This window comes from Salvelinus alpinus, chromosome 6 (assembly GCF_045679555.1).
Source record: "Salvelinus alpinus chromosome 6, SLU_Salpinus.1, whole genome shotgun sequence".
NCBI lineage: Eukaryota > Metazoa > Chordata > Actinopteri > Salmoniformes > Salmonidae > Salvelinus > Salvelinus alpinus.
In genome coordinates this window covers 14106589-14121345 of record NC_092091.1, presented here as the reverse complement: position 1 = coordinate 14121345, position 14757 = coordinate 14106589, and the positions used below count along the sequence as shown (strand labels likewise).

The 14757-nt window shown below is 41.9% G+C and overlaps 1 protein-coding gene across 1 annotated transcript in view; it reads left to right on the top strand.

Moving 5' to 3' along the window:
* The window catches only part of LOC139577533 (plasma membrane calcium-transporting ATPase 1-like), a 41125-nt gene extending 27759 nt beyond the window's left edge, over positions 1 to 13366 (top strand). The window contains exons 4-21 of the mRNA XM_071404575.1: positions 1282 to 1539; positions 1719 to 1844; positions 3744 to 3980; positions 5003 to 5029; positions 6396 to 6545; positions 6701 to 6915; positions 7017 to 7259; positions 7550 to 7791; positions 8088 to 8325; positions 8559 to 8738; positions 8821 to 8908; positions 9022 to 9128; positions 9261 to 9452; positions 9631 to 9844; positions 10046 to 10257; positions 10358 to 10465; positions 10590 to 10778; positions 10936 to 13366. Coding sequence (XP_071260676.1) covers positions 1282 to 1539; positions 1719 to 1844; positions 3744 to 3980; positions 5003 to 5029; positions 6396 to 6545; positions 6701 to 6915; positions 7017 to 7259; positions 7550 to 7791; positions 8088 to 8325; positions 8559 to 8738; positions 8821 to 8908; positions 9022 to 9128; positions 9261 to 9452; positions 9631 to 9844; positions 10046 to 10257; positions 10358 to 10465; positions 10590 to 10778; positions 10936 to 11307 — 3398 coding nt within the window. The 3' untranslated portion in view covers positions 11308 to 13366. The remainder of the gene's footprint in view (positions 1 to 1281; positions 1540 to 1718; positions 1845 to 3743; positions 3981 to 5002; positions 5030 to 6395; positions 6546 to 6700; positions 6916 to 7016; positions 7260 to 7549; positions 7792 to 8087; positions 8326 to 8558; positions 8739 to 8820; positions 8909 to 9021; positions 9129 to 9260; positions 9453 to 9630; positions 9845 to 10045; positions 10258 to 10357; positions 10466 to 10589; positions 10779 to 10935) is intronic.
* Positions 13367 to 14757: the final 1391 nt, after the last annotated feature.

Sequence of the window (14757 nt, the reverse complement as noted above, 5' to 3'; positions counted from 1 at the left end):
GGCTTGTATGCGAAGGAGTAGTTGATTCAAAACATCTCCTGCCATGTCACTGATGCGTTGTGAAACAGTGTTGTTTGATGAAGACATTGTCTGTATAGTTTTTTTGGCCTTTTCCCTCAGCATTGTCCCAGCCATATCCGCGGCAGCAGGAAGAAGTAAGTCCTCCACAATAGTATGGGGCTTGCCTGTCCTAGCCACTCGGTAGCTCAGCTTCTAGCCCCTTCTTATTAATGGTATCTGTTGCTTTTATACATGTCTTACTTCTCGAAAGTCGTCTTTATTCTCGCTCAATAAACTCCTGTGGCTTATTTTTCAAATTGTCATGTTTTGTTTCTAAATGTCTGCGCAAGAGTGAAGGTTTCCCGAGACAGAGTAACAGTTAATGTGATTGGATGTTAATTATTGGACTAGGCTACCTGTATTTGACATTGTGTTGTTATTTTGCTGAACACTAGATGGTTTAATTTTATTTTTGGCAGTGAAACGAGGCTACTCAGGCGAGAAAAAAACATCACCCAAATGTATAGCCCCGTTGGAAAATATAAATGTACTGTTTGAAAATGTGAATCACATTTTTATTTGGCGTACCCCCCACGGCATTGCACGTACCCCTGGGGGTACCCCAGTTTGGGAATACCTGCTCTAATGGATTAATCACCAGGTGATTCATATTTACTCAATCAAATACCAAAAGATCTGATTGTTGCTACTTTGCAACTGTAAACTTCATGCATGCAGTCATACATGCGTCTGGTTTCGGCAGTTGCTGGTAATTGGTTATTGGATGGATAGTTGGGATTTCATTGCAGACCAAAACAAGCAGATCTAATTTCAGACGGCACTTTATTGCTGTGTCTTCCTGGGGATTGTCACAAGTCTCTGACTTTGTTGATAGAAAGAGATATAGCTTGGTACAAAGTGTGAATATCCTGCCTATTATCTAATCATAAAGGGGTTCACTCTGATACTGATACACGTCAATCAATCCATAATCCCATTCCACAAAGGACTTCAGTGGCAGTAGTGGGTCGCGAGTGTACTTCCTGTGATCAAGACAGTGTACTTCCTGTTTTATAATCATTGTAGGATACTTTCTGTGGGATCCTTTGGGTAATGGCCATGCTACCAAAGACAAAATTGACAATGTCATCAGAATGAATGAGCTACTTGTCCTCAATTTAGGGTTAGGCCAAGGTATAAAAACACAATTCTGGAGGGAATGCAGTGTACTTCTGTCCTTTGTAGCACGTCCAGATAGTGACAACTGTCCCTTTCTTTCAGATTGTGGAAAGGCAGCGGGAGGAGTGGAGGATGAGGGGGAGGCAGACGCGGGCTGGATTGAGGGTGCAGCCATCCTCCTGTCCGTCGTCTGTGTGGTCCTGGTGACAGCGTTCAACGACTGGAGTAAAGAGAAGCAGTTCCGCGGGCTGCAGAGCCGTATTGAACAGGAGCAGAAGTTTACGGTGGTCCGCGGAGGCCAAGTCATCCAGATCCACGTGGCTGAGATCGTCGTCGGCGATGTTGCACAAGTGAAATACGGTATGGTCCTGAAAGAAAAATGCTGTTCTGTGTTTATTTGTGTCCGTGTGCTAGCTTGCATATGTGTGTGTGTGCCCTAAAACCAAAGAGCATCTTCAATCCTACTTTTTCCCTCTGTCTGAATCTGGGGTAAATGAGCGAACTCACCCAGCTGAACAGTCTGGTGTATGTTTTTCCAGGTGACCTTCTTCCTGCTGATGGTGTATTGATCCAGGGAAATGATTTGAAAATCGATGAAAGCTCTCTCACCGGTGAATCTGACCATGTCAAGAAGACATTGGACAACGATCCCATGCTGCTGTCAGGTAATGATGATGAGCCTTCCTCTCTCCATATAATATGGCTGATGTCTAGTTACAAATCCAATATGGATCAGACTGTATAACGCCCAGTGGTATCGCTCCCCTTTCAAGCTACAATCCTTAGTTGATAAGTACATTTTTAAAAACTTATTAGTGAATGATATTGATTCTTGAAAAAATTACTTTATAAATGCCTCATGAGCTTTGTTCAACTGTTGTACCCCATCAAAAGCTTGTTTTACTACAATGTTTATCAACAACATTAAACAAACACTGTATAGCCTCAAAACATGGTTAAAAATGTAATTTTGATATCCAGGCTGTATCACATCCGGCCGTGATTGGGAGTCCCACAGGGCGGCGCACTATTGGCCCAGCATTGTCCGGGTTTGGTCGGGGTAGGCCGTCATTGTAAATAAAAATGTGTTCTTAACTGACTTGCCTAGTTAAATAAATGTTAAATAAAAAAATAATATTATCATGGATGGTCAGTCCTTGCATCCATTTCTTGTTCTATGAATTTGAGAGTGCTTACATTTATCCAGGCCCATCACTCAGCTTTTTAAAGAAACAGAGGCGGGGTGCCGCTTTGTTATTGTTTTAATTAATGAGGGCGTTCTGTTAATGCCCCGAGCGCGTCCCGGGTGAAGCGGGTTAGCGTTGATTGCATTCGTTTTGGAACTGAGTTGCCTCCCGGGCGTGAGCCAGGTGCCCTCGTTCTGGCCAACGGCGAAGTTGGCTCAAAACAAAGGTTACGTAGTTTTAAGCACGTGGAGTAATGAGTAGGATTCTGTGTTTTCACATGCAAACATGATTGATTTTGATTAACAGGCTTTATCTGCCTTCTCAATGAAAAGTAGTTTGAAAATTCAAACATATATTTTCTGGTTTCTGAATGATGCATCATCCTGCCTTGTTGACAACAGATTGCTGTTCCATTTGAGAAGGGCTCTTCTCCCTCATCGGTTTTGCATGTTCACGTCATGGGCCATAGCCCCATGCAATTCGCAACATATCATACGAAATGGATGACGTAGTAGACAATTGTGACCAATTTCGGGGACCCGTTTTGTCTCATATTTGCCAAGGCAGCAGCTACTCTTTGTGAGCACTACTTTCAAATTTACTGGCTGAAATGATGCAAAACCTTTTGGAGCATCACTTTAATCAAACTTCCTCATGGATTGTAGCTTGAAGGCTTGACTGCCACTGCACAACACGACCGCATGGGTCTGCTTGTTTGTAGACTGCTACTGAGAGATGATAATAGATTGAGGCACTTGTTTTTCTCCCTTGAAATACTGTTTTTGCTGTGGCACTGGCAAGCACCCAAAAAAAGTGAATGAATGGGAATTTAGGTGATGGAATGGACAATTAGATTTTCCATTACTACTCAAGTAGAGAATAACAACATTACTACTCATGCCCTGTCTATCATGACCAAAAAAGCCTGGTATATATTATTGTTGCGGGAGAGGCTATAAGGACACAGCTGACGCTTAAACCGACTAGCCAAAACTTAAAACTGTCCCTTACCTTTACCCTAACCTTAACCAAACCCTTAGACCTGACCCTAACACTTACCCTACCTCGTAACTCTAATCTTAACCTAATTTTAATACATTCTGAAGTTAAATATCTGTTTGGTGCATAGCCTTTTCCTATTACTGTCAATCACTCTTCTTAAGAGCTCTTAGGAGTCAACAGCTACTTGAAACAGCACGCTCTCTATTCCTCCATAGATACTGTTAGGCCATACAAGTTTAATTACATATTTAACAGATGCCCCTCTTCACTTTTCTCAAACATGCAATAAAAATCTGAAAAATTACCATCCCATTTTAGTTGGAGAGATTCCATTGTTTAGGTTCCTGTGATCATGTCTGTCTTTTCTTTCGTCAGGTACCCACGTCATGGAGGGTTCTGGGAAGATATTGATCACAGCAGTAGGTGTCAACTCCCAGACCGGCATCATTTTCACACTACTTGGAGCCGAGGAAGACGAAGATGACGATGAGGACGAAAAGGCGGAGAAGGAAAGGAAAAAGAGGGAGAAAGAGGAGAAGAAGAAAGAGAATGAGAGGAAAAAGAAAGAGAAGAAAGAAAAGAAGGACAAGAAAGACAAACTGGACAAGAAAAGTATGTTGAACTGGATTGTACTTTCATAGCCATCTGTCACTAAATGTGTCAAATGAACCTCTCACCTCTGTCCATTGTATTAACTGTTAGGAATATACCTACTTGCTTTTGATTGAGACTCACCATAGGAGTAAACATAAAATGGAATTGTTTTGAAAAACTCTGTCCAACAAGTGCTATAACATATTCGATTATGCTATCATTTATCCTATAAGGCATACACTTGCTACATTGTGCCAGTGGCATGACATAAAGCTATTTGCTTCCATAGAGGTGATGTCAGACAAGGTTATTCACCCTTTATTAACTGAAGTGGTCAATCAATCATTCAAGAGAGATAGTAAAACGACGTTTTTGGCTTTGGGTCATCTATTAAAATGTCTAAAAATGTTTAAACTATCTTCAACAATAAGATGTCTGCCAAGGGTGTGTGAGTGACATGCACATTCAATACTTCCACTCAGATGCTGGACCAATGATAAAAACACTGAATAACAAAGTTCCCACTTTACACCACAATACACAAACAGTTTCAATAGCTGAATTGTGGTGCATGTTAAAAACAGCATGTGGGAGCACTATAGAAGATGCAGATTTAAGATCTCTGTTGGTTAACATATCAGTTAACTGGCTGCAGTTGGGTCAGTTGGACCATGAACCTCTCTCCTGTCACACCCGGCTAAAAACAGTTACTGCCTGTGAATTAAACAACCTGGGCCTTAGCTTCCTGCCAAGAGTGTTAGGGGAGCGTTGTGTTTAAGTCTGTAATCCCAGTATCATTGATCAGGGGATTGTCATAGTGAGGGAGTACACTATTAGGGAGTTGAGACAGGAATGCATGTCATAGCATTTACACCTCTTAGTTTCCAATGTGATGTATAAAGGCTATCCGTCAATAAAACTCACATCCAAGGGAACACATTACAACTAGAAGGGTTTTGCCACTCAGCAAAAGTGAGAAGCTCTTTGCTGATGTGTAAATGGATACGTTTTTAAGTGCAGTCGTTTCTTTCTCTCCACAGATAAGAAAGACGAGAAAAACAAGAAAGGTAGGTTTGTTATTGTGTGTTATATCTATATTGAAGCTGCTAATTTTTATTTGTGTGCACTTCACGAGCATGGTGTGTTTATATTGAGTACTGTATAGTTTGGTTTGTGTGTTTATATAGACTCTGTATGATCTGGTCTGCGTGAGGTGGGTAAAGTCTGAGCTAGGCCTCGCTACGATTCGCTCCGGCCGCCGGTGCGGCCCTGTGTTTCGCTTAGGGCATATGGTAATGTGTGTGTCCCTGTGGTCCGAGCAGCAGGTGCTCTTGACTCCGCTCATGGTGATTAGGACCAAGGAGATTACAGCTCTTAATCTCAGCAGCTGCTTTCCCCCTCCGCTTTTCTTCCTTTAGCTAACAACCTGTACTGTTTTCGGATCAGCACACTTAAACACTTACACACACACGCTAACTCACACATTTGCCTGGATGAACAAGGTGCCTTTACTTCCGTTTATAACGTGTTGAGTATTTAGGGTTCTAGTGCGTGTGTGTTTGTACATTTACAGCATGTTTTGGGATGATGGCGGTTGGATTGGCTTGTAGAGAATCTCAGCCAAGAAAGAGCAATAATCCCCAGACTAGGATTAAAGACTGCGAGCCAAACACCATAGTGTCACTGCGGTGTATTACATAGAATAGCACCCCCTATCCGTCTCCAGGCAGTATCAACAACCCCTGCCATCCAACTAGGAATCCTTACACACCAATGTACTATTTTATTTCCCCCATTTAATTATTTGTTAATTGGATGCATCAACAATTCTTATTACAATTATTGTATTATGAGGTGCTCATGTTTGCTAATGTTTGACTTTTTTTATCTAATGTATCTGGAAAAAATAAAGAGAGAACTGAAGGGAATGTTACAGTATTGATAGTGTAGAAGTAGTTTTCTCCTGGTTTTTACTGCCTTATGCCTTATCTTATTCCTTACACTCAGGGAGTATAATTACTCAGGGAGTATAGTTACTCAAGGACTATTGTTAGTTACTCAGAGAGTATAGTTAGTTACTCAGAGAGTCTAATTTATTCCGGTAGTATAGTTATTTACTCAGGGAGTGTAGCTGCTTAGGGTGTATAGTTAGTTACTCGGGGAGTTCAGTTAGTTACTCAGGGAATATATCCACTTCTGGAGTATAGTTAGTTACTCATGGAGTATAGTTAGTTACTCATGGAGTATAGTTAGTTACTCAGAGAGCATAGTTACTCGGTGAGTATAGTTATAGAGTATAGTTACACTCTTGTCATCTCTGAGGAAATTTGTTTTGATGGGCCCATGTTGTGAATTAGATGTGAACCCGATGTTTCCCAAAATGTCTCTATTTCAACTTAATTTCATTTGAACCCATCCTCTCGTCTCCCTCAGGTAAGTCTAAGGGTGGTGCAGGCGTGGAGATGCAGCCCCTAAACTGTGACGACGGAGGAGAGGAGAAGAAGAAAGCTAACCTACCAAAGAAGGAAAAGTCTGTGCTCCAGGGGAAGTTGACCAAATTAGCGGTGCAGATCGGCAAAGCAGGTAAGACCATCACAAGGGAAGCCCTCTATTTCAGCCAAGCAAAATTCGGAATTCTGAAAGTGCGTTTGATTTCCACAGCAGATTGTCTCAGTTTGTCGTCATTAAAGATATTTTTCTCTTTCATTGTGTTCACTCCTATCCTTTCCCCTATCCAGGCCTGTTCATGTCGGGATTGACAGTAATCATCCTGATAACTCTGTTTATGGTGGACACTTTCTGGATCCAGGGCCTACCATGGGTCGCGGACTGCACACCCATCTACATTCAGTTCTGTGTCAAGTTCTTCATCATTGGTGTAACTGTGCTAGTGGTGGCCGTGCCCGAAGGTCTCCCCTTGGCCGTCACCATCTCATTAGCCTACTCTGTCAAAGTAGGTATCACTACTATGTTAATACAGTATGTATAATTCAGACAGGAGTAATTAAGAAACGCATTGCCAGATCACAAATAATAGCCTCCTCTCTTCCTCAGAAAATGATGAAAGACAACAACCTGGTGAGGCACCTGGATGCCTGTGAAACCATGGGCAACGCCACAGCCATCTGCTCTGACAAAACGGGGACATTAACCATGAACAGGATGACCGTGGTCCAGGCTTATCTGGGAGACAGGCACTACAGGGTGGTTCCTGAGCCTGACCTCATCCCAGGCAAAGTCTTGAACCTGCTCATTATGGGCATCGGAGTCAACTGTGCTTACACTTCCAAGATCATGGTAAGTGAAAATATTTCACTCTGTTGAGATTTTCAACTCTGGCAAACAGAGCACAAAAAGATCTGCAATAAAGCTCTTTTCTTGGCAATCTTTTATTGACATCTGTTTAAATACATTGAGTGCCAGGTCAGGGATTTCAAGCCAGAGCCAAATCCTCTTGAGATCTGGGTACTTAGACTTTCATTTCGATCATGCATTGATATCAATGGGAAATATTTGTAAAGAATTTCATTTATGTTAGCTGATTTGAAGTTTGGAACTGACCTTAATGTGTAAATGGTTTGTCTCAGTCTCCTGAGAAGGAGGGCGGGCTGCCACGCCAAGTGGGCAACAAGACTGAATGTGCCTTGCTGGGCTTTGCCTTGGATCTGAGACGGGACTATATGACCATCCGCAATGAGATCCCAGAGGAGAAGCTCTTCAAGGTCTACACCTTCAACTCAGTCAGGAAGTCCATGAGCACGGTGCTAAAGAACGCAGATGGGAGCTACCGCATGTTCAGCAAAGGAGCATCAGAGATCCTCCTGAAGAAGTAGGCCGGGACTTTCTGTTTTTCCCTTTCGTGCAAATTAACTCAACAAATTAACTTGCTCAGTATTATTTGTCAGAAACCTAATATAAATATAAACTTAATACAAACCTAATATATACAGTATATAAATATAAACCTAATATATACAGTATATAAATATAGACCTAATATATACATTATATAAACCTAATATAAATATAAACCTAATATATACAGTTTATAAATATAAACCTAATATATACAGTATATAAACTTAATATAAACCTAAAATAAATTCCCTTTTTATCTCAACGCAGGTGTTGTAAGATCATGACAGCCAATGGGGAGGCTAAGGTCTTCAAGTCCAGGGACAGAGATGACGTGGTGAAGAAGGTGATCGAGCCCATGGCCTCCGAGGGCCTCAGGACCATCTGCCTGGCCTACAGGGACTTCCCCCCTGCCGACGGCGAGCCTGACTGGGAAAACGAAACTGACATCCTCACCAGCCTCACCTGTTTGTGTGTGGTGGGCATCGAGGACCCCGTACGGCCAGAGGTAAAAGGGCCATTGGAGCCCAAACAAAGGTCCTTGTTGCAAAGGTCCAATTAATTGAAGAATGTAAATGTTTGTGCTGCTATAACCCTCAACAATGTACATGTATAATCACCCTAAAAAGGAAAGCAGGTGTTTGTGAGTGTGTCTCTGGGGCGTTGGATTATAAGCAAAACACACATTTCCATAATCTGAAGAGAAAAAATGGACAGTAAGGTATTCTTCTTCCACCCTAGGTCCCTGACGCCATTAAGAGGTGTCAGCGCGCTGGCATCACGGTGCGCATGGTCACAGGGGACAACATCAACACGGCTCGGGCCATCGCTAGCAAATGTGGCATACTGCAGCCCGGAGATGACTTCCTCTGTATAGACGGCAAAGAATTCAACCGACGAATTAGAAACGAACTGGGAGAGGTAATATTCCTCTCACAAAATAGAACTGTTTCTGTAAAAAAAATGGGATGATAGAGTAACCCAAGGAACTGTCTACTTCCAGATTGAGCAGGAGCGCATTGATAAGATTTGGCCCAAACTCCGTGTGCTTGCAAGATCCTCACCCACTGACAAACATACCTTAGTGAAAGGTATGTTTGTGTTTTTTTATTTTTTATTCATCACTATCTTTGGAAAGTTACAGATACATTTTTAGGTCTCACATATTATTATCTAAAGGGATGATGCTTGCCTCTGTTCACAGGTATAATGGATAGCACTGTACAAGAACCAAGACAAGTTGTTGCTGTAACAGGAGATGGTACTAATGACGGCCCTGCCTTGAAGAAAGCTGATGTTGGATTTGCCATGGTATTATTATACTCCAAGATCGGGCACATGTTATGTCCCATCAATATTACATGAGTAGGTTCTCTCTCTCATTCAACCAGACGGATACTTTTGGTGCTGTGACTAATACGCTGTGACATGATGTGCCCACAGGGCATTGCAGGCACGGATGTGGCCAAAGAGGCCTCAGACATCATCCTGACAGATGACAACTTCAGCAGCATCGTCAAGGCGGTGATGTGGGGACGGAACGTCTACGATAGCATCTCCAAGTTTCTCCAATTCCAGCTGACGGTTAATGTGGTGGCTGTCATTGTGGCCTTCACTGGAGCCTGCATCACACAGGCTAGACACTCTCTATTTCTGCCATGTCCATCCTTCCCATCTTGCCTTTCTGCTTGTAAAGTTGAGGCACAGAGAGAGTCCAACTGCCTATAGGGAGTTTTTATTATCTACTCTACAAGTTGCAACTGTCTTTGAAAAGTGGAGAGCTATACATAACTCAAACTACATCTCCCCTCAGGACTCTCCTCTCAAAGCTGTCCAGATGCTGTGGGTGAACCTGATCATGGACACCTTTGCCTCGCTGGCCCTGGCCACTGAGCCCCCAACTGAGTCTCTCCTGCTGAGGAAGCCGTACGGCCGCAACAAGCCCCTCATCTCTCGAACCATGATGAAGAATATCCTGGGCCATGCCGTCTACCAGCTCACCATCATCTTCACTCTGCTGTTCGCCGGTGAGTACCGCCTGGGGTCAATTCAGTTAGTCGTGCCAATTGGACATTGACATTAAAATTCATGTTTTTTTTCTTCACTCTTTGAAATCTAACTTTGTTCTTGATAAAGTTATGAAAGCAAATGTGTTGTATTACATGATCCGTATTGCTGGTCTCCAGTGGGCCTTGTCAGTATGCACTGCACCTATGTTTCCACCACAGGGGAGCAGATGTTCGACATTGACAGTGGGCGGTACGCGCCACTCCACGCCCCTCCCTCAGAACATTACACAATTGTCTTCAACACCTTCGTCATGATGCAACTCTTCAACGAGATCAACGCCCGCAAGATCCACGGCGAGCGCAACGTCTTTGACGGCATCTTCAAAAACATGATCTTCTGCTCCATTGTGTTCGGAACGTTCGTCATCCAGGTGAGCAGCATTCAGATCCATTCAAGAAATTCACACAGGGGATTTCATATTGGAAAGAAAGTAACATTGCTCTCCAATCACCCTGTGTTTTGTCATCCAGATTGTGATAGTGCAGTTTGGAGGGAAACCTTTCAGCTGTGTGTGCCTCACCATCGACCAATGGCTCTGGTGTGTCTTCTTGGGCTTTGGATGTCTACTGTGGGGCCAGGTGAGCTTCTTGCCGGTTTCTAATGTCCTTCAAAGTCCCTGTGATCTACTTGCCTGTTATTAAATGACAAAAAAAAGTTTTGTCACAAATTAGTTCAACATTTCAGTTTGTGTCTCATTTATAGGTGGTCACCACTGTCCCCACCAGCCGGCTGAAGTTCCTGAAGTCTGCAGGCCATGGCACGCAGCAGGAGGAGATCCCTGAGGAGGAGCTGGAGGAGATGGAGGACCTAGACGAGATCGACCATGCTGAGATGGAGATGAGAAGGGGACAGGTCCTCTGGTGCAGAGGTCTAGGCAGGATCCAGACTCAGGTATGTATGGTCAACTCAGCTCACAATCATCCCTCAGCTTTACACCAAACCATAGCTACCATTGGCCTGGATACAAACTCAGTATTGTGCTTTATTAACTTTCAATGGGGTCTCAATACTCATATTTTGACTGTGTCTTTGTCCCCAAACTGTCCAGATCCGTGTAGTGAATGCCTTCCGAGACACTATGTCCCCCTACGAGGGCCTGGAGACCCCAGAGTCCCGCAACTCCATCCACAACTTCATGACAACCCCAGAGTTCAGGATAGAAGACTCAGAGCCACAGATCCCACTCATCGACGACACAGAGGGGGAGGATGATGCTCCCACCAAGCGCAACGCTGCACAGACTCTGCCCCCACACTCCAAGCTGGCCACCCTCCCGTCCTCGCCCAACCAGAACAATAACGCTGTGGACATGGTCATCCCCCTCCACAAGGAGAGCCCAAAGATTAGCGGGAATCCTGAGAGTGCTGTGCTTCCGGCGTGCCCTGGGAGCCCGCTGAACAGCCTGGAGACCTCCCTCTGAGCTGGACTGTAGTACCAGTAATGGCCCACTGACCTCAGCCCACTTAACAATACCAAGAAGTGGGGAGAGGAGGCTTCTAGAAGTTTTGGTTTGGACTGGAGTTGAGGACATCAGATATTTCAGATTTTATGGTCTTGTATCGATGGAGGGGTGCACATTTTGAGTGAAAGAATATATAGACTACGTTTAAAAAAAGTAATTGAATGAACAGGGAGGCTGGGACGCATTGCTGTACATCAGCAATACTTCTAAAGAATTAATGCATTGGCTATGTATATTTTTACGATTTCATTCATGTTGTGAAAGCAGACCTGTTTACACATTTGTAAAACTTTGATTGTCTGTGAAAGACCTACGTAATAACATGTACAACGTGGGGCTGTGAAATTAAAAAAATATATACTGTATTTTAGATATTGCTGTTTTTTTTAGGAGAAAACAGGTTTCTATTGAAACTGAACTATTTTGCCTGCAAGTTCTATTTGGTATGTATTTTGCTAGGTACATAGAAATATCTAGCAAAATAAGAAGACTTGTGTAGAAACTTGTGTAAGAAAGTGGTTTTATGGTCTTTTAGGAGAGGTTAGAATAACTGGAAAACAGCCACAAATATCCATGTACACAATTCCACACTGTAAATATTCACTCTGTTCCCAATCATTCCAAAACTACATTTCATGTTTACTGGAAAGTGGAGCTTCCATTTGTCACTAGTGCTATAAATCTAGACCACAGATGATAAGCACCAACTCCATGGAAAAGCTCATTATGAATCAAGGATACTATACATACTATACAAACTGTACAATGTGTCTGTAGAGATAATTATGTGAAGTGAGTGTATTGTTGGTTTTAAGTCATTTTTTACCATTTTAAATCAGGAGTAGGTTTTTGCCTGATCAAAAACCACGTAATTCAAAGATGTTCAATGTGCTGAATGGTTTTGATGACCTGGTTTGTATTTCACAAATAGGATCAAAGGGTTTCCCAGCTAACTGATATAACTTGATTCTCTACATCATTAACATGTACAGTTAGTTGATAAAGTAATCCTTACCCATTGATGCCCCGTTCCATTTGACCTCTCCCGTGAACTGACCTGGGAGATTTGGGTTGTTATTATTTAAAGCTGACTACCATATTGATTCTGCTTTTTGAAATACCCTCCAGGAAACATAGCAACTACTCAAGATACAGGGGACTTTAGACTCTCAGCACAGAGTACTTTATTGCATTAAACCTCCTTCAGAGAGACTTGATATTTTGTCAAATATAGCCTAGCTTTGTATCTTCGAGAAAACGAAGTAGTTTTCATCCCTCACAAAAGTCAGGGTATCATCATTTTGGAGGCAGGAATGAAAAGGATTCAAAACAGAGTTTTTTTTGGGGGGGGGGGGGGCAAGCCTACAGTAAAAACACCATTTATCTAATTGGAAATATTTTACATGTTTACCCAGTGAATTGATTTTGGTTGACAGGATCGTAGGGTCCTGTGTCATTGGGTGCTATTCAACAAACACAGAAAGCAAAAATCCTGAAATGCCAAAATAAAAATGTTGTCCTGGGTTGTGGAGATTGTTTTGTTACATTACTATTGTTTTATTACATTTTCACAGCGCAGGACCAATTCTATGTTTCTGGAATCCAGGGCCCATATCCATAAGCCATCTCAGAGTAGGAGTGCTGATCTAGGATTTGTCCATTTAATCTTGTTCATTTTGATCTAAAAGATTCAACTGATCCTAGATTTCTTCCCTGTATTGCAATTTCAAACTTCATATTAAGAAGAAAGAAGGTATAAATCCCAATCCAATGGAAGTACTGTAGGTGGTAAAAAATGAAGAAAGATTACATAAGCAACTTTTGTTTGTTTCTCTGTAGTTTCATTCCACATTGGGAATTACTGTTTATCCACCGCTTTAAGGATTTTTTTTTCATCTCAATATTTGGTAATAAAGTACTTTGTGTCTGTTTATTTTGAGCAATGGCTGTTGTGGTCGATATTCATTTTCGAAACTTGTTGAGTAATGTTTATGGTTTTGAAAATAAAATATGAATATTTAGCTTACCTAAATGGTTTTGAATCTGTCCTCTATATTTTTTACTTTTTCTCAACATTCAGTCATTATTGCAACACTCAGTTAATTTAAAATGCCTATTGAATTTGGCCATCAGTGTCTCTGAAAAAAAATCCACACCACACCCTTTAGGCCAACCGGTATCTGGTTCTCCCTGTTTGCAATGCTATTATTATAATAGTCTATTATTGAAAAAGTAATACCTGTCATACCTGAGTTGAAGTGAAATTCCTTAACAGAAAATGACTGAAGTAAAAGCGAAAAATCCCTCATTAAAGGAGCTACATGTAGAATTTTGGGATTGTAATTTCAGAAAATGTGCATAATACTGTATATCTGCAGTAAAAGTGGAAAGATAGTGTTTCACAATCTTTTTTCACTAATCAAACATTTTGGCCAATACAAAATCGCATTCTAAAATGCAGACTTTCTGACAAAAAAAGCCAGACCGGAGATGGGAAAACCACCCTCCCTCTCTTATATTGGCATCACTAAAAAGTGTGGCCATCTACTCGACCACAATGGCAGACTGGCGCAAGCGTCATTGTAGAAATCGCTCTGTCATTTCCTGGTTGCTGAAGTTCTACACTCTTCATTTTCAGTTTATGTGATGCAAAAAAGCACTGAACGGTGTAGGGAATCATTGTACCATCTAAATTGCTGTGAAATATATGTACAACAACAAAAAATAGTGTTTACTGCTGTTTGAAGTTGGTGGGATTAAAAAAAAAAGTAAAATAGTCTCCACCATGGTCCATGCTAATCGGGATCCTTGGGATGCCGGATAGCACTAACCTCTCCACCTTGTTGCGGGAGAGTTGTTTATATTAAGCCTAAATGTTGTTGCAATTCACTTTAATTTTTTAAAATTACATTTTAGTAATTTAGCAGACACTTATCCAGTGTGCATACGTTTTTAATATATATATTTTGTTTTGTTTTACTTAACCTAGTTTACATTACACATGGGTGAGATATTTTAGATGTAGCACCTATAAAAGTCAGAAAGTGTTTTAAATGTAGAGTACTTGAGTATAAAACTAATGGCTGTAAATCCAAATCCCTTATGTTACAATGCAATCTTTATTGGTCCATACACAGGGTAAACCGGTACCACACAACTACACACGATAGGCTGGGAGCAACAGGGTCTTGATTCCGATTGCTAGCTCACACCCGAAAGATTTATTTCCATCAACATTGGGATGCGAAGTTGCAACGCGCCGTTTGCCTACTTCTCTGAGGCTAGTTCCGCCTCAGTTGGCCAGATTAGTTTGATTTTGTTGTATGAAGTTGTTCTCAAATAGGTGGGCTACTCCAACACTCAGAATCAGATGCCATTTACCAATGCAGCTATGCCAGAGGCGAAACA